Genomic DNA, 26,326 nt, shown 5'->3' with positions numbered 1-26,326 from the left:
CGAGGCCCAACTATGGGCCCCAGCCCTGTGGTTAAGAATCACTGCTCTATAGTATATTTACTATGTTGGGGTTACAGACTAGACCAACCCTCCCAACCAGTAACATAAACATCTTTCTTGTGTGAATTTAACTTATTATGAAGCACTAAGAAAATAAACCGATTTTTTTTTAAATCCATTCCAAATACTAACCTAACTTTTCCAGTCGCACTTCACTTTCACGTCTAGTCAACTGAACCCTCATGAATGAAACATTGATCAAGCATGGAGGACTATCGCCGCCTTGCTGCTTACTGATGAATACACACAACAAGTTTAGTAAAACTGCAAGTGACTCTTCTTCAGGGGCTGAATGGAATTGGGAGCCTTGTCTTCCTTCTCTGTGACCACATCCACTACTTCTGCTTGCTCTTTATTGTGATGTACTATTCATTGTTCAGTCGAGAAAGTAATCGGGGGAAAAAAATGAAAAGCTTAAAATACGATTCCATCATTTAGCTACCAAACTAACATTTAAAATGTTGTTACATTTTCTGAGAGACTTTTATAGCTTGAAAGGTCCCATCTCTCTCAACAATAAACTCAGTGTCAGTGACTAAAACCTGAACAGTTCCCATGATGCCCTGCAGCCCAGTCAACCGAACACAGTGGTTGATCACTGCAATGTGGATTTATACAAGCAAAAGAGCTTTATGTCGCCAAGATAGGGAGCCTCTTCCAGACCAAAGGAATTACTGATCTTTTATTTACATTCAAGAACTCAATGCACTGATGTTAAAGATGTATTATATATTCAAATTCAACATGTTCAGCTATCAGTTCGTCATTTAACCTTTGGGATTTTAATGCATGCATCATTTTTTTTTTCCCGCAGGAGGGGCATTGTTCTGTCCAGCAAGCCAGATGTATATGAGATGACAATGCTCGACGACGACCAGCACACGCTGAAACTGCTGAAAGTGAAAAGCACTGATGTCGGCGAAATGATGTTTTTGGCCTCCAACAAGTTTGGCAACGACAGCTGCGCTTTTAACGTGGAACTAGCAGGTGAACGTCTCCCTGAGCAGTTGTCGTGAAGGACAAGGAGAAACTGTTGCATCATTTATATTTTTATTCATTTGTATCCCCGTCTTTTCACCGTCCGTCTCTCCATGTCTATTTTGTTTTCTCAAAATCTCACTCCCTCTCTCATGTTTAAATAACTGTAACATCATTGAGTGCCTGACAGAAGTGCATTTATGGATTTGTTAGAGCGTCAACAGCACTTTATACCTGCTGGTCTGTAAACACATGAAGATACATTTTGATAAACATGTCTTCACTGGATTAAATTACCTGTCAAATTATGGTTTAAATATATCTAGTCTGCTCATATCAACATTTATAGTTTGCATGTTGTGTGTTAGCGATCTATAGATGAGGTGTCATGAAACAATATTGCAGGGTTGATGAAACATTTTCAGAGGCCACTAGATGGCGCTCTTGGATTTGAAATGATGTGAGGTTTCATTTTAGTGTTCAAGCATTATTCAGCAGACAGCGCCATCTGGTGGCCTCAGGATGGTTTCGGTGTTTCGTGAAACACTGCAGTGTTTTTTTTCCTCCGCGTGAAAGTGGATCAAATGTTTAACTCCTCCCCTCAGCTCCGCCTACATTTGAAACCATCATGGAGGACTTGGACGTGTGTTCTGGAGAGACTCCTCGCTTTGCTGTCGTCGTGGAGGGCAAACCAGTTCCTGACATCCTCTGGTTTAAGGTTCCTTCCGCTCTTTGTGGCTTGACTTGCAGACGCTTTGACTTGTCATGACAACACACTCATGGACTTTTCAGAATGACACTCTGCTGTCAGAGAGCAGTCACTACACCTTTGTTTATGATGACAACGAGTGCTCCCTCGTGGTCCTAAGTGCTCGCCCAGAAGACTCCGGCGTTTATACCTGCACCGCCAGAAACTTGGCGGGATCAGTCTCCTGCAAAGCTGAACTCACAATCCACGAAGGTAAGAGTGTTACAAACCTTTTATTAAACACTACATTTTACCATAACTTTAAATTATAGCTAAAAGAAAAGAGGAGTCGATGGATGATGAGGAGACAATTATGAGGAAGATGCGGCGACTGACCGACCATTATGACATCCACAAGGAAATTGGAAGGCAAGTACTTCAATTTTTCCATATAATAAACGTGTGTCACTTGTGTAATAACACTTGCGTCCCTTCCTTTTAGAGGTGCATTTTCCTATGTGAAACGAGTGACGCAGAAGGTCGGCAAAATCCAGTACGCCGCCAAGTTCATTTCCACCCGTGCCAAGAAGAAAAGGTCCGCTCTGAGAGAGATGGAGCTGCTTTCCAGGATGGACCACGAGAGAGTCATTTTCTTCCACGACGCCTTTGAGAAAAAGAATGCTGCCATCATTGTCACAGAGTTGTATCCTTTACAGCGCTCTCTGCTGACCTCATCTGCTTTGTTTCTTATCAACGTGGATGTGCAATGTCAGTCAAAACTTTGGCAGCCACCAGCAGAAATGTGACAATTGAAGGGCAACTCCAGTGCTTCATTTTCACTGTTTCACTGCTAGAGATTTTAGCAAAATCATAGTATAAATCTGCATTTCTATGCTAATATGCAAGAAGTAAAATTTGAATTTGAATTGTTGCCTAGATCAGTGATTCTTAACCATAGGACCGGGGGCCATGGTTGGGCCGCGAGCGCCTCATAGAAGGCCACTAAAAGTTTTCTTGCTTTACACCTTGGTTCCGCGAGGGACGCGAGACGCTCTGTTTTGATACACTTGCTGGCTTGACAGATGCAAATCTATGATAGTTAACAACAATGGAGAAGTTCTTGAAAAGAAAATATGATAAAGAAAACAAAAACTGTTCATGAAAGCAGCTGTCGAAGTAGTTTTGATTTATTTACACTTTATTTATATCTTATTTGGAGAATAAAACCTATTATTTTTATGTTATGATATTTAGACCTGGTTCTGCTGCCAGTTGGACCTTTTGTTGACAGATAAATAGCTTTGCGATCAGATGGTTTCATGTCATTTCACAAGGTTTTACTTATAGTGACCATCAACACATGAAACAGATTATAGGACACGGTACTGGCAGAACCACTGTTTTGTGCCCACCTATATACAATGCAAAAACATCCTTAACCCAACTGTGAAGGTGTCATGAGGAGATGCTTGAAAGATTCACCAGGAAATCAACAATACTGGAGTCGGATGTAGGTCTTTCGTACAGGCGCGAAGTGAAGGACACATGCTCTGTGAGAAATAACACCTGCTTACTTATTTAAACGACAGGTGCGTTCATGTGTTCGGCAACTGGTGGAAGCAGTGGACTATCTTCACCACAAGAACATCATCCATCTGGATATTAAGGTGGGCATTTCAAACTTGGTGGGTGCACTTTTCAGACCTGTCTACAGTTGGCGGCATCACAGAATATGCTGATGCGGATCTGGGCTGCAGAAGTGGCTCACAGATCCATCTGCATGGACGTTTGCTGAGACTTCATTTGCTTTAAACACGAATAACTTGGTTGTTGCGTGGTCAGTTGTCAGAAACATATTCTTACCGTGAATAAAGTTTGGGCTAGTAAACTTTTTGTATTGTTTTTTGTAAAGGAAAGTCGAACACTTCTGCTCCATTTGGATCCTTCAGATCACGTTGATAGTTGTTGTTGTGTGTTTTATGTGGGATTGAAATAGTGCTACCTTTGAATCCATCATTCTGAGTTTTTGCTGATCAAATTCATGGTGTTTTGTATGTAGCCCTCTCAAAGCTTGACAAGCAAAATACACACGTACCACATCCCTGACCACAAATGCTATAATCTGCGACTTTCTTGAGGGGAAACCAAACCAATCTTTAAAATATGACTAGGCAAGCTAGAGATAAAGTGAGTTAATAATTACATAGTTATAACTTTATATAAATTGAATTCAACTAAAAATGTTGACTCAGCAAGAATCTAATATCACATTAAAACTGAACATTCATTTTGTTATTGTTTGTTATGTTCATTTTTTTGTCATTCATCCATGAGGAAAATGTTGCGTCACAGTCAGTCACAAGTCCTTGCTCTTCCCCTAGCCCGATAACATCCTCATGGCCGACCCGCACAGTGACCAGATTCGAGTCTGTGATTTCGGAAATGCGGTGGAGATGACGCCCGATGAAGCTCAGTACTGCAAGTACGGCACCCCAGAGTTCGTGGCCCCTGAGATCGTCAACCAGACCCCTGTCTCTAAAGCCACTGATATTTGGTAAGTTTCAACAAAATCGGTTCTCGCTTTTCATTTGTTCCCATAAAAACTCTCATTCACTCTTCGCTCCAAACAGGCCAGTCGGAGTTATCGCATACCTCTGGTGAGAGCACTTCCGACTCATTTATATCACAATGACAAGTACAGTTTGTTTCATAAAAGCATTTTATTTTTCCAAAGCTTGACCGGAGTTTCTCCCTTTGCTGGAGAGAATGACCGCAGCTCAGTGCTGAACATCCGGAACTACAACGTCGCCTTCGAGGAAAGCATGTTTGCTGAACTTTGCCGTGAAGCCAAAGGCTTTATCATCAAGCTGCTGGTGGCTGACAGACTGTAAGTTCCTATTCTTGATGTACCAGTTAGAGGTACTTGAAATTTCACTTTTGGAAAAGTATTATTGCAGCTTTGTTTTAGTACCTGTGGCATGCAAAACACGTGCTGTTATTTGACTGAATTTTGCAAATTCACCCAAACATTTCATCTAAACAAATCTTATCTGCTATGTAGGAAAGTGAAAATGGAAAGTTGGGTTTGGTTTGATGTAATTGTATACCCTAATCCCAACCCTGACCCTTAAGCCTTGCACATATTCTGAATTCACTACACAGACGGTATGTCTGGAAGCTGACAATGTTTGATATGTCGTGTTGACATGAAAAAAAATCTCCTGTGTTTGGAATAGGACCATTCATTATGCTAAGATTGGAAAAATAGTTAGCATATTTGCATACATCAGGTGTGACGTTTTGAATGCTACTAAAAGAAAAAAATCCCCAAATAACAGTGTGCTACATTTGCAATGGGGAGCCTATGTCACACCCATCTACTTCCACCTCATGGGACCTAAGATAATAAAAAATATGAACCAGAGTCAATAGAGAGGCGAAAGTTATTTTCTGATCGAGCTTGAAATATGCCATAGATCTCACATGTGATGTCTGTGAGTTTGATAGATGAATTTGAATTCCGAGTGAGCACTGCTTTTTTGACCAGCATCAAACGTTAACTGAGGCTCTATGTGACATGTCGTAGCAAACTACAATGCTTGTTGCAGGCTCTCACTCGCATGTTGTGACTCTCTCTGCAGGGTCACGGTAAGTGTTTCACCACGTGAGCTAATGTTTGCTCGCTTCTACCTTTGATAGTTTAGTAACGTTAGCGTCTGCCCAAGCGCTGGGACAGTTGGATTTTGCTGTGTCGGCATGCATGCCAGCCCTTTAGTGTCAAATTAAATCCATTCAAAATAATTGAAAAGGATCTAGACAAGGATGCAAATCTCGATCCTATTTTCTTCCAGGAGACCCGATTCTCAAGAATGTCTGCGACACCCCTGGTTTAAGGTAAGATCCAACATGTTCACACTCCCAATGCATCAACTACTATCAAGTCGACTTCTGCATTCCTGGTTTGATGCACACTGCAGGCAGTTTAATGGCATGGAATATTTCCCTTCCCGCAGCATTTTGTTATGTTCAAGAGTAGTTGGGTTTAGGACATGTAGGGCGGGACATTTGTTAGAGCTCATTGTCACTTTACTCGTGATATTTCTTGGTACCGTATGTCACCTTGCATCTTGAACGTACCCGGGAAAATGTAATTGGATTTAAGGAGCGCCATCCCATGGCTGAACCCTTGCCCCTGCACCTCTCTTTTTTATGTGATGCGGTGTCAGGATATGCTGCAGGACGGGAAATATCCTTCAGTTGAAAGCCTTATGCAGGCTGACTTCAACTTCAGTGTGGGATGCAAAAATCCACCAGTCAATATTTGATGCCTTTGGAGGAAGAAAGTGCCCAGTGCCGTTGTAGCTCTTCTACTCTAAGGTTGCATTACTTGGGGTCTTTTCGTTCCACAGACCAATAACAAGGGGATATCAATAAGCACTGAGGCATTGAAGAAGTTTGTATCTCGGCGAAAATGGCAGGTGAGTGTTGCTTTATTTTCTTATGCCAGTTTGAAATTCATTTTTATGCTTGTTTCTTCTGTGCAGCGTTCTCTCATCAGTTATAAATCGAAGATGGTCATGAGGTCGATACCGGAGCTTCTGAATGACTCCAGCAGCCACATCTCCATCGCAGTTCCCAGACACCTAAAAGACAGTTCACCTTTACCCTCCTCCTCTTCTGACTCAGATGAAGACATTGACGAACTACCATTCATTCCCATGCCACTTCACATGGAGTTCTCTGGCTCCAGGATGTCACTGAATGACATTCAGGCCAATGAGCAAGATGCTGGAAAACAAAATGGAAGCAGTCAACGGACAGGGTTCGCAACTCAAGATCAGGAGGAGACGGAGTGTGAGTCGAAAGTAATAGAGGAAGAAGGTGTTGAATCAAAAGGTTCCCAGAGAAAAAGGGCATCACAGGAAAATAACATGGGTTCATCTGATGAAGACACCCCTTCGGAACTGCCCCAAAAGACAGCGTCCAGAAAGCCACTAAGAAGAGGGTCAAGTATGGAGTCAGACAAGCCGGAGGGGGGAAGGAAAAGGGGAGAACTTCGAAGGGGTGGCTCAGCTGACAGCGCCTTGCTTCTGCGGATCCCATCCGAAGATGTTGCTGAAGAAAGTAACCAAGAGGATGGCAGGAGGGTTCTGAAAAAAGCCGTCTCTATGGAGCTACCAAGAAGGAGCGCAAGTCCAGGAACTGCCAAGATGAGTCAGGAAGACTATGCCTTGAAATTAGAGTTGATGAGACAGCGCTTGCTTCGCGGGGGCTCAGTAGATAAAAAAATGAGTGGCCTAAGAGGTCCTCTGCTGGAAACTTTGGGAATGGGGGATGAAAAATCTGCTCTATCATCCGACCGATACTCTCGCATGGCCAGGTTAGGCCCACCTCCACTCACTAGAGCAGCATCCACCGACTCGCCAAGGGAGGACGTCCCTAAAGCCAAAGTGTTGCGCAAAAGTGCGTCATTTAGTCAAGGCGACTCAGAACCTATCGCTCTCCACAGACGTTCTGGAGCTCCGTTGGAGATCCCTTTGGCACAGGTTGAGGAAAGGAGGTTGAAAGAAGCCATCTCCATGTCAGCTCTTACTGAGCAAATCAAACTTGACTCTCGCCCAGTGACACCAAGGGAGCCCTCTCCCAAACCTCCCACACCGGAGAATATAGTTCAAGAGAGCCCCAGTAAAACAGAAAGCCAAGATTCACTAATGGAGAAGGAGATGAAGCCGGATATTGGTGTGAATGAAAAGATGGATGGATTGATGACTGACAGCAATTATGATGAGCGGTCGAGCACGAGTGGGTTCTCTGAGAAGGATATGAGTATATCAGAAGAACTAATGAATGAATCTGAATATACTGGCCAAAGAGCTAGCACACCAGCCATGGAGGGTTCTGAAGTGGCGGAAAAAATGGAGGAGGATTTGGAGGAAAGCGAGCAAGAAGAAAAAGAAGAGCGGATGAAAGAAGGAAAAAGTGGAGGTGTTAGTGAGTCCGTTGTGATGGTAGATGCACAAGTTCCTGAAGAAAAAGAAGAAGAGAAATCAGATAGTTTGTCAGAGATGTCCACGACTTTAGGCTCAGTTCCCATGTCTCTGGACGAAGAATATCTTCAACCTCCTGTAAACGTTTCGTCACCATATCAAGCACAGTCACCTCCTTCCAAAGTTGTTCTTCCTGATGGAAGAACTTCAGCATATGCTAGTATCATGCAGACAATAATGGTTCCCTCAGCGCAACCATCAAATGATGATACTTTAGGCCCGTCTACACCAGTTGTTATACCCCAAACTCAAGTTCCAACTGAAACCTCCTCAGCCATGATTTCACCACCCATTGGTTCGTCAAAGCCTGTTATCTTGTCCACTACCGAGCATCCCGCTGTATACTCCCGAGTTGCATCACCAGAAACAATAACAAAGGAGCCCAGCCCACCAAAGATTATCCCACCTTCCTCTTCTCACCAGGCGGACCTTGAAGACATCACATCAGAAGAGGTCTTTGAGTCCCGCTTCAAAAAACGCGAGTCCTCCCTCACAAGAAGCTTCAAGTTTCTGTCCAGATCAAAAGAAGAGGATAAACCACAAGGACATCAGCCCACAGAGGCTGTTGAAGAGATGTACAGGCCCGGACCAATGGGTGCACCTTTGGAATTTGTACCAAGGAGGCTTGAGGAGAAATCCAAGTCTGTCCAGGACCTACGTGAAGCTCAAAAGGACCAAGGGTTCATGAGAAGGCTGTCTATGCGTCTGAAGAGAACTCCGTCAGCTGAGCGCAAGGAAGACGTGACCAAAGATGAGGATTCAGTCTTCTCTAAGCGAAGACTTTCTTGGACCCTGGGACGGAAGGGGCCGCAGGAGAAGAAAGACGTGGAAATGTCACTTGATGATGGAAGAGGTGACACCTCGGAGGAACAAGACGGCAAAAAGCCAAATGAGTCCCCGGTATTAACAATGCGCCGGAAGATTGAGTCGACAGTGGCTGGGATCTCCACCAGAATTCGAAGTTTCTCTGAGGAACGAAGAGCATCTGAGGATAAGGAGCCAAAGAAAACACCAATTTTCTCTATGCTTCGTCGTGCAACATCAGAGAGCCGAGCCATGAAGGTCCCCAGCATTCCCCAGAACCAGCTTGCATCCCAGGTCAGCAATGGGGCTTCTACAGAGTCTCTGGACTCGGTGTCCAGCCAGAAGTCAGACGCCACCAGAGGTATGTCATCGCTTTCAGAATGCTGTGCCGAGTTATGTATATGAATCCTCGACCACTCATAAACAACCTTTTTCGGGGACAGGAATCGAAGTTGAACGCCGATCACGCTGGGATCGCTGGGGATTGAGCCGAGGGAAAAAAGACAAAACAGTGTCGCAGCCCGACATACCGTCAGCAATCTCCAGAGACAACAGTGCAATTCGTACAAACAAATACTCAAGACTGGCGTCAGGTAAGCTGGGAACATACTAAGTCCTTCAGCAAACACAAAGGTCATTACGTTGGATAAGAAGGGAAATGCCTTTGTTCTGTCAGACTTCCCACCAGTGTTCCACATTAAACTACGAGACCATGTCCTGCTTGAGGGAGATCCAGTCACTCTAAGTTGTCTGCCTGCTGGCAGCCCACATCCTCACATCAACTGGATGAAAGGTAGGAACTGTCTCGTGGTGACATGTGGTACTATCGAAACTGTAATGTTTTTTTTGCTTGTTCTTATTTAGTTTGTTTTTAGTCTGTGGTGTGTGATCATGGACAATGGTACCGTCTGCAATGTAGGCCATTTCTCAGACTTCATACAGTTTCTGCGGTTATTTTTTATATATATATATATATATATATATTATTAAGCAATGTTTTTGTGAAGACTTTTGGTCCTTACTTGACATTCACTCGTCTTTCAGATAAGAAACCTTTGCAGATCGACGCCCGGATGAACATGATCGCCTGCCCTGATGGTCGCCAGCTGCTGATGATTATGCAGACCACCAAGAAGGACGCTGGCGTCTACGAATGTGTTGCCACCAACCCACTGGCCTCTATTTCCAGCTCCTGCACAATCTCTCTCGCTCGTAAGATCAATGTTTCTAACTAAGTGTTGAATTGCTTTCTAAGAAGCGAGCAAATCTCTGCGCATGTGGAGGTTTTCATTCACCATGTTTTGGTGCACAGGGTTGCCAAATCGACCTGGAACGCCGGAAGTTCCCCAGAAGTACAACAACACCGCTCTGGTTCTTTGGAGACCGTCAGACACCATGGCACCTTGCACGTATTCGCTGGAGAGGAGAACAGAGGGTTCGTGTTTTCGCTCCGCGTCCTGCATGAATGGGTGAAATTAAGATTTCATTGCGATCATCCGAGCAAATCAAACAATAGTAAAGAGCTCTGACGGCCAAAAAGGGGTTGCCATGGTAACATAGAGGCCATGGAACACAGCACAACGTGAAGTGATGAATTATGTAAGTACATGAGTGAAACCAAGCACATTTCAGCAGCAGGCATGTGTTTTTGTCTGAAAACAAAATGAAGCAAAGTCAGTATGTCAGTCTGTTCTGCTCTACGGAGTCTCAAGCTCAGTATTAATACGTCAGTGGGATAAGGTTCGGACTGACTGACAGGCATTTGTGGATGTAGTGAGTGTGGGTTTGTGTAAATGCTGCCATTGTGAGGCTGATTACACAAGTGGTTCACTTGTGTTGGAATGTGTGTTGGAATCTCACTTCAATTCCTCTGAAAACCTTTGTTCTTCATGTGTTTCTCAGGAGAGACCAACTGGCTGATCGTCGCTACTGGAGTGGCAGACTGCTACTACAATGTGGTGGACTTGCCAGCAGGGGGCGCATTCAGATTCAGAGTGGCCTGCGTCAACAAAGCTGGCCAAGGCCCTTACAGTAACCTCTCTGAGGCTGTTCAGCTGGAATCTGTCGGTAAGTGTCTGATACAAGACACCGGGGTTAAATGAAGTGAGATGAATACTGGAAAAAACACTATAATGGAATTTTATTCTTGAAAACAAAGCTGGGCAGATACATTTCAAATCGCAACAATATCTACTGTGATGAATGTAGAAGAATTTTTTTCTTCCAGAAACTTTCAGAAAACACACATCATGGAAGACAAAATAAAGACTTATTTATTGAGATATAACAGCGTTGATAATAAAAAAAATTGAAGGTTCAAGTACGAGTACAAAGCGATGCCCTGAGACTAGTGAAAGAGTAAAGTTCTCAAATCATTCAGTCTTTGGGGAACAAATATATATAATATTCTTTTTTTCGTCTCATATCACATTCTAGAGGTTATGTCTAAATCTCTAAGATTTTTTTTTTGTAAATGCAAGGAGGAACATTCCTAACTAAATTCCAAAGCTATGAAGCATGCATTTGAAAGGTTTAATAAATCTCAAAAAAGAAAAATAAATATTTTCACCTCAAATAGAGGTCATGCACATTCTATAATAAATAAACTAAACATTCAGATGTTGTCTCTATTTGTGCAGAGGTTTGATTCAGACTTTCCAGGTGGAGTCAGGACCAAAATACAGAAGAAAAAAAACAGTGAACCTTTGTTATCTTGTAGTTCCCTGTTGTTCATTTGTGTCTTATAGTTTGACAGACATCACTGTTTGATGTCTTATTCCCATTAATTACAGTGTTATATTGTGAATCTCATTGACAAGCCTTTCCTTCTACAGAAACCTCTAAATCCAGTACGACTGTGGTGGTGAAGACATCTGCCTCCACCAGCCCTCCAGCCCCGGTGGTGATGATGTCCTCCATGAAAGTGCCTCCCATTAAACCTGTTCCATCTAAGCCCACCACCCTCGCCCCGGCTGTCCAGCCCCCAGCTCCAGTCGTGACCAAATCTTCGTCCCCTGTACGCACTCAGCCGGCTCCACAGGTGGAAACCAGTCGCCCATCCATCACTGCCACCTCTGAACCCGCCGCAGTCCAGACCAGCACCACAGTGCAAGCAACTCCTGGCAAAGCCAAGTCCACCCTGAGCATCAGCATGAGCAAACCTCTGGCCAAGCTGATGCCTCCACCCGTCGTCCCTCCTAAACCCCAGAGTCCAGTGACTGTGGTGTCATCCGCCACCACCAAACCACTCTCACCTGCATCACAGCCAGCTCCTGCCATTGGGAAGCCCATCTCCTCTGTGCCCATGTATGTTCCAGCTGCAACGGCTCGGGTCACGCCTCCCTCTCAGCAGCCCACCCCGACACCACCCCCGACCGTCACAGTCTCCCCACCTGTGGTCGTCGTCCAGAGCTTAACCCCCCAGGGAGGGGATAGCCGCAGCACTCCATCTGGGAGGGTCACCCCATCGGGAAGACTGACACCCTCTGGCCGTAGGACCCCGATGGGCAAGCCTGGAGAAGGGTCTCTGCGGCAAGGTGTTCCACAGAAGCCATACACATTCATGGATGAGAAAGCAAGGTAAACGCACTGCCGATATTGAGAAGTGGTGGTGCAATATCAGGCTAGAAAACAACCTCTGTGGCCCTCTTGAATTCGTATTTGAGTACCCTGGTCTAGGTTCTGCGATCTTGTCTGACGTTCCTCTTTACTCAGGGGCCGGTTCGGAGTGATCCGGGAATGTCGGGAAAATGCAACCGGCAACCTGTTCATGGCAAAGATAGTTCCATATGAAGCAGACAGCAAGCAGGTGGTGCTGCAGGAGTACGACATCCTCAAGTCGCTCCATCATGACCGGATCATGGCGCTGCACGAGGCCTACGTCACACCACGCTACCTGGTGTTGATTTCCGAGTACTGCAGTGGAAAAGAGCTGCTCCACAGCCTGATAGACAGGTGAGAACGTCTTCTGTATAACCTCATGAGTGTGTCAGGCTCCTCCCATTCCTGACGTGTATTCTGGTATCAGGTTCAGGTACTCGGAGGATGACGTGGTCAGCTACATTGTTCAGATCCTCCAGGGACTAGACTACCTCCACACCCGCCGCATCCTCCACCTGGACATCAAACCAGAGAACATTATCGTCACGCACATGAACGTCATCAAGATCATCGACTTTGGCAGTGCTCAGAACTTTAACCCCCTTTTCCTCAAGCAGTTCAGTCCCCCCATTGGAACGCTGGAGTACATGTGTAAGAGCAAACATTGGGGAATCATTTGCACCTTCCATTGTGCTCTACTTAAAACACTCTAAACAGATTAACACACGAACCAATGAAGTGTTTAAAGGGTATTGAACTTTTTAAAATTACTATTTAGATCTCACATACTTATGGAGTAGCTTGGTCAAATGGTTAAAATGTTTGCTTTAAGCAAGCAGTACTGAGAATTTACAAGATGGCTGCCTTAAAAAAAAAGAAAATGCAGTTAAAATTGGAGGAGTGATGACTATCTTCGCGATCTTTTGCAAGTTTGTTTCAACTGATCAAAACTATCAATCCCTGAATTGTACAGTGCAACTAAAACACACTTGTTCAGAAAAATCAACAATTCAATACATAGACACAAAACCAAAAGGCGAACACTCCCTGCCAATTGTTTCTGTTGAGATGTTATCTTCCTCCCTCAGTTCACACATTGTTTCTCACCGTTTTAGTCATTCAAAAGTGGTTTTACTGCAGCGGCCATCTTGAGAAACCAACTGGTCTCACAGGGAGCCAAAAACACTCTTGGATTATTTTTTTGTAAAAATGAAAAAAAATAAATAGAAAAGACTTTACCCGCATCCATCCAAGTTGACGCTTCAGCTCAAGGTGGAAGAACATCCCCTTTAAAATTTGAACAAAACCTGTGCCGTAATTACAGTGGTACCTCGGTTTTCGAACGTCCCAGACTTCGAACAAATTGGAGTTCGAACAAAAATTTCCAGATTTTTTTGCTTCTGATTTGGAACGAAAATCCAGAACTCAAACTCCCCTGAAAAAGCCGGGAAAAACAACGTGCGCAGACTGATCAGCTGACCCACAACACGCTTTGTAATTGTGTATAACACACTCCTACAAAAGCCTATTTTAAGGTCTGGAACGAATTATTTCTGTTTCCATTCATTGTAATGGGAAAAATCGATTCAGTTTTCGAGCAAATTGTCTGGAACGGATTGTCGTCGAGAACCGAGGTACCACTCTATCTATGTATTGTGGCCCTCAGGGGACTTAAACCTGATCAATTTCTCGTGCGTTTATAGCTCCAGAAATGTTGAAAGGAGACGTGGTCGGCCCTCCAGCTGACATCTGGAGCATTGGTGTGCTGACTTTCATCATGTGAGTTACACAGTTGGGAAAGGTTGCTTGAAAAAAAAAACAAAAAAAACATGAAAAATCATTTGTGTGGGTTCAGGTTGAGCGGCAGATCGCCCTTCATGGAAGTGGAACCTCGGCAGACTGAAGCCAGAATCCAGACAGCAAAGTTTGACATCTCCAAACTCTACCAGAATGTGTCCCAAAGTGCCTCTCTGTTTCTGAAAAAGATCCTGTGTAGCTACCCCTGGTGAGTCCACCTGAATCTTGTCGATGACTGCCATTGAAATGTGACAATTTAACTGTCACCTAACAGGGGCCGCCCCTCCATTAAGGATTGCTTCAATAACTCCTGGCTTCAGGACGCTTACCTGATGCGCCTCCGCCGCCAGACTCTCACTTTCACGACCACACGTCTCAAGGAATTTTTGGCCGATCAGCAGCGCAGGCGAGAGCAGGTGGCCACCAAGCACAAAGTTCTCCTGCGATCGTACCAGAGCTCACCACAAACGCCCACCAGCCCTGTCTCACCGAGCGTGCCGCCCTCCCCTCTGAGTCCCGTCAGTCCATGAAGACAGAGGCAACACACGGGGCGGGACACACACCGGGCCGCTCCAGGTTTTGAAGCAGCAACCAATCAGAGCTGGACGTTGGACTGAGTCATGTTTGTACCAGAAAATCAATAGTACCTCAAGTTCTATATTTCACTTTAGAATAAGAACTTTATTTCTTACCTTTAAGTTTTATAACTGGATACTACACGTCCTCCGAAATCTGTACTTTCAATTTTTAAAAAAAGAATCGTGTGAGAGAGAAGGGCTGCACCTGAATATGACATTTTATATTGCAAAGCTGTGTCACTTGTGATCAATGTGAATTCATTTATAGCTATGACTCGAGTCCACTAAGAGAACACAGAGTAGGGAAACACGCCACGCGTTCCTGTTTTTAAATTTTTGGTTTGGACGTGCCTTCCAACTGACTTGGATGTAAAGGGGCTCTGATAGAAAACGTTTTTTTTTTTTTAAAACATTTTCAATATTCCAGAACTTTTTATCACGAACTGGTAATGCAGTAGTGTCTTGCACTGAGTCAGTCTTTATTTATGGTTGCAATCCTAATTTTGATCTTAGATTCTTCCAGTAACACTAGCACATCTAAATCTAAAGCAGTGCCGCCAAAAAAAAAAAAAAACACAGCAAAAACAGCATCTGACGCAGTCACCTGAACAGCGGGAGCCTCTTATTTAAGTGAAGTAAAAATACTTTTAATGAGGATTTAAGTGTTCTCTTGCACAATTTTAACCATTGCCTGAACACTTTTCGTATTTCGACGTACAGTATATTGTGGTGCCTCTAAGTGCCCTTATACAGTTGATGGTGTTCAAAAAATAAAAGAAGTGGATTCATAGTGATTGTAGCAGTCGGGTTTTTAAAAATGGGTTTGAAGTAATGGGGTCAATTTACTGTAGTACAATAGTGAAGCAATTGATTTTAGATCCATGATGAGATCAAAAAAAAAAAAAAACCAACAACTGATGGACTAACAAATCTTATCAGTCGATTTCTATTGCATTCATTTGTACGATATGTCTGCTTGTTTCAGAAAGTGAATGTCGTGAACTGGACTGATGCTTACACCGTCTCAGACGTAGATGTCGGTATATTGTTTTTAATGTTTTTTGGGAGGATTTTGTAACAAACAAGCTCATAGAATGTTATGCTAGCAGAGCTAATAGCAAAACCACTTTTTATTTCTGCTTGAAATACATGAAAGCTTTTTCTTGTTGAGCTGTTTCCATTTGGGATTAAGTGCTGAACTCGGTCACAGGTTCGTCGATCATGGTTTTGCTCATGCTGACTGCAGACAACACCAGCTTCCCCGGCTGCATTGTTCAATAGGTCGACGGCATCGCCGTTGACTGGCTGCTATCTTTATACATATTTCCCTCAGAGACACTTTCTGGACAGCGCAGATGTTTATCACGACCCTCTGTGCGGCAGATCAGTCGCCCGCGACGGCGATTCCCTGATAGTGTAAAGCTCTTTTCCAGTACTCGGTGGAATGTGTTGCAGTGCCTCGTGGTGGATGTTCAATGCGAGAAAATAGTTTGATATCTTTGATGATATGAATGTGACTCTTACCGCGTGCTCTTGTTTATTTATTGAGTGGCTATTTGTTACGGCTTCTGCTTCTTTTTGCTCAGCTTTTTTTCTTTGTCTGGATCTGGCATGGAAAAGGCATGACCGCTGTTTAGCCTCTGCAATAAAGAAATAAGGAAAGCGTGTTCTTGTATGATTCATGAGTGTTTTGATGCCAAACTGCTACTTGGGAGCTTCAGTGAGATGATTCCTGTCACAGAGAAGACCAAGGAATACGAATGGTTTTGGGGCCATTTTGGGGTCACATTCACCTCTCAACAAATTCTAATGGAACGACTGCATGGGCAAATACACCCATTCATTCCTCATTCCTCTGCACTTGGTCTAGATGTTGAAGTTGAGGCGAATGGTAAACTTCCCGGAGTAATACAAGCCCTGCGATGGTCCTTGAAGCCCGGCCCTGTGAAGGCAAGGCAGTGTCCTGAAGTAGAGCCGTCTCATGCATTAATGGTGAAGCTTCATGAAGCAGTTCCCCCAGGCCCACTTGATGGCGCTCTGTAAGTTTCTCCCAGTTTTTAAAGAACCCTCTCCATATTCAATGATTTACGATTTTGCTGTCATCCAACTTTCAAACTTTATTGGACAATGAACTGCAATAAAATGATGTGTAAAAAAAAAAAAAAAAAAAATATATATATATATATATATATGTAAAAGTTATGTTTAACCTTCATCATGTAGGTTAAAGCGGTGATTCTTAACCATAGAGATGTGGCCCATGGTTCATCCGCGAGCGCCCCCTTGAGGACATCTAGAAGTTTGGGCGTTGAAAAGCAAAAATGATAAAGAAAGTAATGGCGCCCTCAGCAGTAAACACTGTTCACCTGAGCAGTTGGAGCACTTTTTTAAATTAATTAAATACTTTCATTTACATTTATATTCTATAGAGTTAATTTATGAAAAAGACAATATTTAGTTATTTAGACATGGTTTTATTGTATTTATTTTATTCAGAATTTTATTCATGACATACAGTTTTTCCAATTTTCTCAACCGTTTGCATCAAGTGTATTTTCTTTCTTCTTTTTTTTTTTTTCTTCGGAGAATTTTTATGAACATGACTTGCACCTGCTTCTGTTGCTGGTTGAACTTTTGGATGACAAGTATCTTGGCGCTGATCACATGGTTTCATGTCATTTCACAAGGTTTTGGTTTATTTGCATGTGTGGTTATTGAACGCAGATGAAATCTGGCTTGAGAGAACTATGTAGGCAGGAGCCCAAATTTCGTGCTTTTTTTTTTTTTAAGTCAATAAACAAAGGTTTAGATTTTATCATCTTCAACCTTGTTCTCTTAGTGGACCTAGATTCACATCAAACTTCACAGGAAAGTCAACTCTGTTTCTCACTGAATGTCTTCACATTTATTGAAGACTTGTGCCTATATATATATATATATATATATATATATATATATATATATATATATATATATATATATATATATAATTTTATAGACAATTTGGAGACAAAGTATATTTGAAATTAATAAACAAATGTGTAGTTCAGTGCTGAGACCTGCCAGAGGAGGGAAGCATCACCCAGAGTATACGTCTAAACCTGCCCTGCTCCAAAAGGGGGGCATGAATCCTGTATCTGGCAGGGACCGCCAGTGAGGGAGCAGACTACAAGGAATGGCGGTGCTCCGCTTGAATTTCACAAGCCGCTGCAACCTATACATTACACTTCATTGAACTTGGTCTTAAAATGTCTTTCAATATGTTTGTGTGATATCCTTGGCATTGACTCTGCTTCCTCCAATGATCCTCTTACCACGCTTCTTTTTTGCTAGTGCCACAGCTATTCTCTTTTTTTTTCTGCTCCAAACTGAACAGGCCTGCAACCAGAGTGAGGTGATATCATGTGAAATTGAAGCTGTCGCCTGACCTAATCTGAGTCCAGTGAGATGCCAGAGGGCCGCTGGCAGCGTTCGCTCTGTTGGATTGTGTGAGAATATTGAGTGTCACAGTGGAGGAAAGTACGAGGACTGGCTTGTTTGATGTCTAGTTATGAGTAAAAGTGGTGGAAATATTGTACAGAGAAATGTTGATTTTAGACGTCTCTTGGTTGGATTTTCTGTCAAATACTTGACACATTTAAACAGGAAAACAGAAAAGGATTTCAACATGCATACAGTGTATCTGCTCGCGTCCATGCATGGATCTGTGATAAAGGAGGTGTGAGGGGAGGTGGAGGAAAGGTCACACTGCAGTTCACTACGGCCACATGGCATAGCTGAGTTACTGCCTCTACATTCAAAACACTGGATTTTGAACAAATGTATTGTGAATTACGTGTCACAAGTAAATATGTGTCGCTCACTCACATGAATAACACGAGGACAATCCTTCATTCATCACTGTAGTGTGCGTCAGCCTCAACCACCAAAACAAATATGAAGTGACTGGATATCATTACGCTAGACAATGTGTTTTTCTTTACACCTTATTATTCCTCCTGATGCTTTGACTACAAAATGCCTGTTTTTAGTTAAAAAAAACAAAACAAAAAAATATAAAGGATGGTGCTAAATAATACTTTTTTCATACAAACTTTCCTCCATTAGGGGGTGGTAATGTGCCTAAAATCCGGTTCATCCACCACCATGATGCCCAAAGATGAAGCAAGCACCAACTGTAGTTGATTTAAACTTCTCAACTGATTTCTAATATACATTTTTGCCGCTCCTCCACTGCTGCATATTTATATTAAATAGCATTTCCAACTGCTGCAGACACTGAGCTTTTTCATCTGAACCTCCTGGATCAGTACTACGTAGCTAAATATTATTGCTATTTTAAATTTGATTTAAAATAGTACGCGCTTTAACGCCGTGGTTGGGTCAATATTCGGTGTGTGAATGCTCTTTCCTTGGACATCGTCATTCAGCCAAGTCATGAATACAGACAGGTGCCGCGACTTTCAGTTTTAATCGCCCTCTGTGATCCGCAGCATCGGAATACAAGAGGGAGCAGAAGGGGTCAAGTTTGTGCGTCCTTTCTGTCACTTTAAAATATTCCTGCTCTGACCTCTTTGGTCCGCTGACCCAGTAAAAGGTCTGTAAGTACGTAACTGCACTACATAAGTGACCCACTGCCATGCACTCTTTGGTGAGTTTTGTAACACCTTTCTGCAGGGTTCTAAATCATTCAACCTTTTCTCACACGCTTCTTCCTGCTTTAGGTTTGAACATATTCAGTGTAAAGGCGAACAATGTGTTTCGAGAAGAACAGTCATATTAATGATGAAGTTGGGAGGTGGAAGAATAATAACCATGGATTTTATCAGTCTGAGATAAGACAACCGCATGGTGGTTTCAGACTATAGAAGCACCACTGACTTTATTCATAATATATCTTATGCATCCCAAAAGATTGAGATTGATTGATGAGAACTTTATTAGACACTTAAATTAGAATAATGATGATTATTTATTTGCTTATATAGTCTTGCTTAAACGTGAAAACGCACCTTTTGTATGGCAGAATTTTTACTTTTTTCTTTGTGAGAATATTAATAACATGCTGAGGGAAAGTTGTTTTTTAGATTTCAAAAAGAAAACAAAACTAAAAAGATCAAAATGAAAGAGGCGTTTAAAAAAACATGGAGAAAGTGCAAAAAATGTCTAAAAAATAAATAGATGAAGCAAGTAAAAATAAATAATGAAATGAAGATGAAAATTAAGATGAAAAAAGTGGAAGTGTTTATCATCGCCAAAACAAATGAAGGCTAAATAAACCAATTGTTTGTTTGTTTTTTTACCTCATTTTTTCATTTGAGCTGCCGTGCGAAGAGGTGGCTGCCTGTCTCTGATGTCTCACCCCTCTGACCCTTTGTAGCTGGGATACGCTCCAGCCACCTGTGATCCATTCAGTTAATAAGTGGAAGATCATGAAGGAATGAACGGCGCTCACTGGCCTCTGCAGTGGATCTAAAGGTGCACAGCCTTTTATGGAATGACGTGTGCAAGTAAACATTATGTTCAAAAAAATAAATAACAAAAATAAATAAATATAAATGGTCAGTATTGTACATTCACATGAAGCAATGCAATAATATATTACGAGGGCCAGACATCGAAGCTGTGTTCTTATACATCGTCCTCCCTGGTGGCTCCTATAGAACGTAAATACAGTTCAACCCTGTGACCTACATTTGAAGGGGGTTAACTGGCTTTGTCACACGTGTCATGTCCGCCATATTTTTAGCTGGCAGGGAATCGTGATGGCTAACTAGGCAACTGGGCAGGCAGGAGACTTCTTTAAGACGTGTCTGGTTTCTGTCTATAGGTAGAATGAACCGCCTTTTCACTATACGGTGCGTGTGGTGTTAAATATATATTTAATTGGCACGTGAGTGAGAAGCCTCTACATATAATAACAAAACCTGCACACACCTCTGATGCGTATTGATATGTTGTAAGTGTAGCTTGAATGTTGAATTTCATCTCATGTCTTCATGGCAAACCAGAGTGGCAAGGACTTTTGTGTTTAGGTTTTTCTCATCTTTTCCTAAAAATAATAAAACTAAACTGGACTTTTTAAATTCCATTTTTAGCCCATAAAACCCTATGATGAATGCATTTTCGAGAAATGTGTAAAAGGTCGGTTAAACCTAAATTTGGAAGCCATCTTAACTAGTTTGGTGTATTTTATTTAATACTGCTTCACTAATGTACTAGACGTTGAAAATCTTAAATGGATGGGATTTTGATTTTTTTTTGTTGTTGTCTTGATAGAGGATGGATATATTAATTAGAATTTTGTAGATGCAGTAGTACCTCAGTTCTCGACCACAATCTGTTCTAGACAACTGTTCAAGAAGAATTTGTTCGAAATCTGAATCGATTTTTTCCATTACAATGAATGGAAAAAGAAATAATGCCTTCCAAGCCTTAAAATAGGCTTTTGTAGGAGTGAATGCAGAGTGTCTGCTGCAGGTGCGCTGTTCCTCTATGTGTGTGGCCGCTGCATGTGGGAGGGGTTGCCGAGTGAGTGAGGTCTCTCCAGAAGTGAAGAGGTGCCCGGTGCGTGTCCAGCTCTGAATGTGCGCTTCTGTGCAGTTTGGCTGTGACAAAGTCATAAACCAAGTAACGCTCTGTCCCAGACTCGCCTCATCCCTGTCCCAGCTCCAGCCCACAACAGGACATCAAACCCTGGAGTGAGCTCCAGCCTCGGAGGTGTGGAGAGCGAGCACCTCCCCTGTGACACTCTACCACGGTCCAGTGCGGAGACAGGAAAGGTTTTACACCTCAATATGAAGAAAAAACAGTCAGTAAATGTAGCTAACGGGACACGTCTGCATATAGAGGCTGCGTTATACACAATAACAAAGCGCGTCGTGGGTCAGCTGATCGGTCCGCGCACGTTATGGTTTTTCTGGCTTTTTCGGGGGCGTTCAACTTCTGGATTTAGAAATTTTTGTTCAAACTCCGATTTGTTCGAAGTCCGAGACGTTCGAAAACTGAGATACCACTGTATTCTCATACGCACTGTCTGTACTGGATTGATGGCTTGACTCGGCTGGAAGTCAGGGGGAGATCTTCGCTCAATGAATCTGGAGTAAACTTGTGGAAAGTCCACATAGTCAGTGAATTTGTCATGAAGGCTATGTGAAGTCTGCGGTTGTGTCATTATAATAGACAGGTGTGAGGACCACAGAGAACGATGTTAGCTACAGGGTGCCAAAGTATGTTGTACAAAGTCACATAAAGTCTAGGTCTAATAGGGAAACGATACAAAAAATGGATTGTAATTCAATTTGACAACACTGTGATTCCAATTCATTTTTGGGGGGAAATAGCTTTTTGCATTATTCACTGAACACAAGCAGTAACTCTAAATGCATATAAACCCAACCGTGGCCCTGGTGTTGTGACCCCCAAAACTTCTATGTCTTTCTGCGTCTACGGCTGGATTCCAATATCCACAGTGCAATGGGCTGCATCAGCAGTCGACGGAAAGCAAAGTGGATGTGATAAATTTACAGTTCAATACTGTAGGCAGGCTCTGAATCACATTCACACTGAAGCGTCACCATGACGAGGGAGCAGGTCATATTTTACTACGGACAGCGAGGAAAGTGGTCTAAGAAATTGCGAACACGTGAGACATGGGCCAAACAGTCCAAATCATCTTGGTGTTAAACCGCACCTGCCTGGTCATCTGACACTGCTGGTGGAGACGGTCGCCAGATTTTCATTCGCAGCATTGTGTTGCTGATTCAAAAATTGCATTCTGATATATTGCGATTTCAATTTGAATTAAAAAAAAACATTACCTACCACGCAGTGCCTTTGCAGTCCCATCAGTGGCTGTTACCATTCTTAAGAGCTGTGTATCAGTTATTATCAATGAATGTTCAAAATATCTGAGTTTATCTATTTAAAAAGGAAAAAAAAACAAGAACCAAACACTCTTGAGAAGTGGTTGCTAACTCCTTGCTTGTAGCCTTAGCTGTGGGAATTACAATAATGACCTTGTTTATTTTTGGGCACCAGTCCTGCGGGAATAAGTGCCTCATGTGCCAGTTTGTGCTTTGGACGCTAACATGGTGGTGGCATGATGTGTGAGAGTGTTGGCTATCGGATATCGGCGGTTCCGTTTCACCAAACATCGGTGTGCTGATCAAAACGTGCCTGCAAGTGTGCAGGTTGCAGGTCTGTTCATGCGCCCTGAGCAAAATATGAACGGAAGACTTACACAAATCTGGTGAGCAAAAGATGATCCATCCATCGAACAGGTATTGCATCTCAAAAAGCTGAGGTGGTCCGAGGCTTAGTGCGTCAGTGTGGATTTACTAACACATTTCTGGGGACATTTCTCATGTGAAATGCTCAAGTTCATATCTCAAGTACCAGCACATTCGCCAGTCACAGCCCAGATTTTATGGTTCATATGGAACAAGAAGAAGTCCGCCAACTTTAGATCCGGTCCTCAGCAGATTGACCTACATTTTTAATGCGATTTGAAAGGTGGAGGCAAAACACTTAGTCCACACTCGAATGCGAGTGGCGCATCTAAAGAGTGATATATAAGTAAAATGCGAATGAATGGTCTCAGAATCAGTTTAGAAACGCCGATGTCAACAAGCTATATTTAGGTCACGTGCATCAGAGAGTAGGTGACTTCCATATTCATTTCCATACATCGTCGCGCTCCTCTGTCAGCAGCTGCCCTACAAGGCTTTTTTTAAGCCTGCTAATTTCAAAAGACAGCATCACCTGCCCCGTTCCTTCACACGTGTTTGCATACAAACCAGTCATCTCGGGACCCAGAGGGAATGTGGCTACCAGCATGCCCCAGCTATAATGATCCTCTCCAGTGGCTTTATCCACTTTCAGCTCCTGGACCGAAGATGTGGTCAACAGGGCACGAGTCGCCCACTTGAAAATCGGGTCAAGTTTTGTTCTTGTGGCACCCTTTAAGTAGGCCAAGCATTAAGGTCAAGAAGCTACGGAATTGAATGGGAACTCCAGGCGTCTGCAATGCGTCTAGTGTTCATCATTAAATTGACAAAACTTTGTTACTATTAGTCACGTTTTTTTTTTTTTTTTTAAAGTTCTAAATCTGCTCACGTCAAAACATCAGGTTGACAGGTCCCAAGTGAAGGTTCGGTTTGAGTGTGGTGTGAGTGGCAGACTAATACGTGGGCTGACAGCTCTGACTGCGCGTCAGGTCTGTGCTAATTTGTCAGCGTTTTTTTTTGCTTTTCTTCCCGCACACATGCTCTCAGCACTCACTCGTGCGTCGGTGGTTTGATAAACCCCATGTGTACGTTGGTATCCGCTAATGCTGGTGTGGGTTGCTACAGCCGTGATGACAACCCAAACGAATGAAACGTTGTTGTATAGTCAGCAAACTTGATTAAATATAGCAACAACTTGAAAAGCTAGAGCAGAATAGTTACACACACATACTTGTAGCTCCAAAACAAATGGCTAAACTGAACCAGGACTCGAAGGTTTTCACCCTCAAGGCGTAACCTTGTGGGGACTCACAAGAACGTCCCCACAAAGCAAAAACTTGTCAGTTGTGGTGGGCGATTTATATCGTATGCACAATAGAAAAGTCTATCTTGTCATTTCCCATCTGGTATTTCATCAATTCAAGTGACTTTGCTGTGTGGTTTAAGCCAGTGATTCTTTACCATGGGGCCGGGGCCCGTGGTTGGACCGCGAGCGCCTCCTAGGGGGCCGCTAAAAGTGTTTTTGCTCAGTTTTAAGTTTTAATAATTTGCCATGTGTGGCGACAGTAGTGTGTCACTGACTTGTCTTCTCCATAGTTAACAACTATGGAGAAGTTCTTGAAAAGAAAACAATGATAAAGAAAGTGATGGCGCCCCCAACAGTAACTGTTCATGAAAGCACCTGTTCAAGCAGTTTTAAAATGAATTTGAACATTTTGTGGCCATAGTTTCATTTACTTATATCTTCTTTAGATTCTAAATAAAAATTACAATTTTATTTTATGATATTTAGACATGGTTTATTTTATTCAGAATTCTATTCAGTTTTTTTTTCCAATTTCCTCAACAGTTTGCATCAAGTGTATTATTTTTAAATTTTTTCTTCAGTAAATTTGATGAACATGACTTGCGCCTGGTTCAGCTGCTGGCTGGACTTTTCAACGACAAATGAATATCTTTGCAATGATCACATGGTTTCATGTTATTTCACAAGGTTTTGGTTTGTTTACGTGTAAGTAGATTAAATAAGGTTATCACAAATGAAATGAAGAGTCACTTGAATGGACCAAAAAGGTTAAGAACCGCTGGTTTAGGCCATTATTCCTGCTAAGAAAATACGATTCTATGGTCCAAAAAATATCACGTCAAAACAGTAGCAACCAGTTTACTGGATACACAATATCTCCACCACCTGTTTTGCTTGTCACCACGAAGCCTCAAACATCTGGCCGTCTAACAGTCCCAATTTAACCTCAAAGTAAAACTGGCAGAACACTGTCGGTTACGGTTACTGTGAGGCTACGCACACATCCGGGTAGGAATGAGCGATAACTTCTCGTACTTGATATATCGCCACAAATAATACCTGCAATGAGAACTCTGCATCTCACGATAAATTCGATAAACATGCGACACACTCGCTGCATTGGACTTGTATACATGAACACGACGAGACCATGAGGGCTCCAGCTTCGCGACGTGTGGCAGTTGTAGAGAGTGTGGTGGACAATTGGTTCAACTGGTAGTTTTAAACTTATTTTCAATACAGGAAACTTTTGGGTGTCTGGATTTGTGTCTATTTTATTGGACGGGGTGGTCCTGATAGGTTTTCTGCCTTGGTTCACATCAACACATGCAGGTCTCCCGCTGCACTGGCGCCTCGGCAAAACACGGTGGTGAAAATAGTTGGATATTGGACGGAGCTCCGCTCTGGTATTGGCCGTGGCATCCTCTTCCGTGTAGAAGAGCGACTTGTGAAAATTTCATCACACTAGTCAAAGGACGCTTTCAACAATAGAATATGACTAAACGATAATTCATTCATGCTTTTTATATTTCTTCAATGGCAACGTGTCCAGATGTCAAGAGACATGAGGTACATTGGGGACAGCAGACAGATGGCTAAATTTAACCCCTAAATAAAGCTGGCAGAGCACAGTCAGACACAAGCGGGTTCTACCAGAGACGTGAAACACTGAATTTCTCACCTTGACACTTAACTATTATATTTAAACATATGCAAATAATGATGTTGGAGACAAATTCCACTAAAAGGTTTGAATAGAATGACATAGAATGAATGGCGGTCTGTGCAGGCTGTATTTCTGCCTCACTGGGATTGACTCTAGCACTCCCCCGCAACCCTGAACTGGACTAAGTGCTGGTTAACTGACAAGGTATGTATATTGATTTAATTCAATTAATAATAAAACAAACACATTTTTGAGTTGATGTTGGAGACTAAATCCAGTCACACACAATAAGTACTGTTCATCTACCTCTCTGCGCTTTCCCTTCATTTTATCATGTTGCACTCCTGTACAGTCGCCTCATTTGTGACAGTCATGTTGAATGTCATTTGGAAATAAAGGAAGAGAAAAAAGTAGGGTATTTTTCTAATATATAGTACAGTATTTTTCTTTTTTTGTTATTTTTATGAAAAACTATTGTAATCCAAGACGGAACATATAGTGATAGATTTTTTTTCAAGTCGCACATCCCTACTTGTTGGTATGAAAGGCCTTTGTAAGCTTCCTGAAGTACCTT

General features: G+C 42.6%; 1 protein-coding gene across 1 annotated transcript in view; it reads left to right on the top strand.

Annotated features, from left to right (window-relative positions):
• The window catches only part of spegb (striated muscle enriched protein kinase b), a 43,158-nt gene extending 27,010 nt beyond the window's left edge, over positions 1 to 16,148 (top strand). Inside the window, exons 18-41 of the mRNA XM_053877642.1 lie at positions 875 to 1,047; positions 1,644 to 1,756; positions 1,831 to 1,999; positions 2,059 to 2,155; positions 2,229 to 2,429; positions 3,179 to 3,236; positions 3,316 to 3,393; positions 4,108 to 4,280; positions 4,357 to 4,383; positions 4,461 to 4,613; positions 5,578 to 5,620; positions 6,136 to 6,204; positions 6,271 to 8,938; positions 9,021 to 9,170; positions 9,254 to 9,370; positions 9,622 to 9,789; positions 9,890 to 10,012; positions 10,480 to 10,644; positions 11,412 to 12,156; positions 12,292 to 12,531; positions 12,605 to 12,828; positions 13,881 to 13,956; positions 14,033 to 14,182; positions 14,249 to 16,148. Of these exons, the coding sequence (XP_053733617.1) occupies positions 875 to 1,047; positions 1,644 to 1,756; positions 1,831 to 1,999; positions 2,059 to 2,155; positions 2,229 to 2,429; positions 3,179 to 3,236; positions 3,316 to 3,393; positions 4,108 to 4,280; positions 4,357 to 4,383; positions 4,461 to 4,613; positions 5,578 to 5,620; positions 6,136 to 6,204; positions 6,271 to 8,938; positions 9,021 to 9,170; positions 9,254 to 9,370; positions 9,622 to 9,789; positions 9,890 to 10,012; positions 10,480 to 10,644; positions 11,412 to 12,156; positions 12,292 to 12,531; positions 12,605 to 12,828; positions 13,881 to 13,956; positions 14,033 to 14,182; positions 14,249 to 14,504 (6,436 nt within the window). The 3' untranslated portion in view covers positions 14,505 to 16,148. The remainder of the gene's footprint in view (positions 1 to 874; positions 1,048 to 1,643; positions 1,757 to 1,830; positions 2,000 to 2,058; positions 2,156 to 2,228; positions 2,430 to 3,178; positions 3,237 to 3,315; positions 3,394 to 4,107; positions 4,281 to 4,356; positions 4,384 to 4,460; positions 4,614 to 5,577; positions 5,621 to 6,135; positions 6,205 to 6,270; positions 8,939 to 9,020; positions 9,171 to 9,253; positions 9,371 to 9,621; positions 9,790 to 9,889; positions 10,013 to 10,479; positions 10,645 to 11,411; positions 12,157 to 12,291; positions 12,532 to 12,604; positions 12,829 to 13,880; positions 13,957 to 14,032; positions 14,183 to 14,248) is intronic.
• The last annotated feature ends 10,178 nt before the right edge of the window (positions 16,149 to 26,326 follow it).

The sequence above is a fragment of the Synchiropus splendidus genome, chromosome 10 (genome assembly GCF_027744825.2).
Source record: "Synchiropus splendidus isolate RoL2022-P1 chromosome 10, RoL_Sspl_1.0, whole genome shotgun sequence".
Taxonomy (NCBI): domain Eukaryota; kingdom Metazoa; phylum Chordata; class Actinopteri; order Syngnathiformes; family Callionymidae; genus Synchiropus; species Synchiropus splendidus.
The sequence above is the reverse complement of the archived record's forward strand: the minus strand, read 5'-3'. Positions and strand labels throughout refer to the sequence as shown.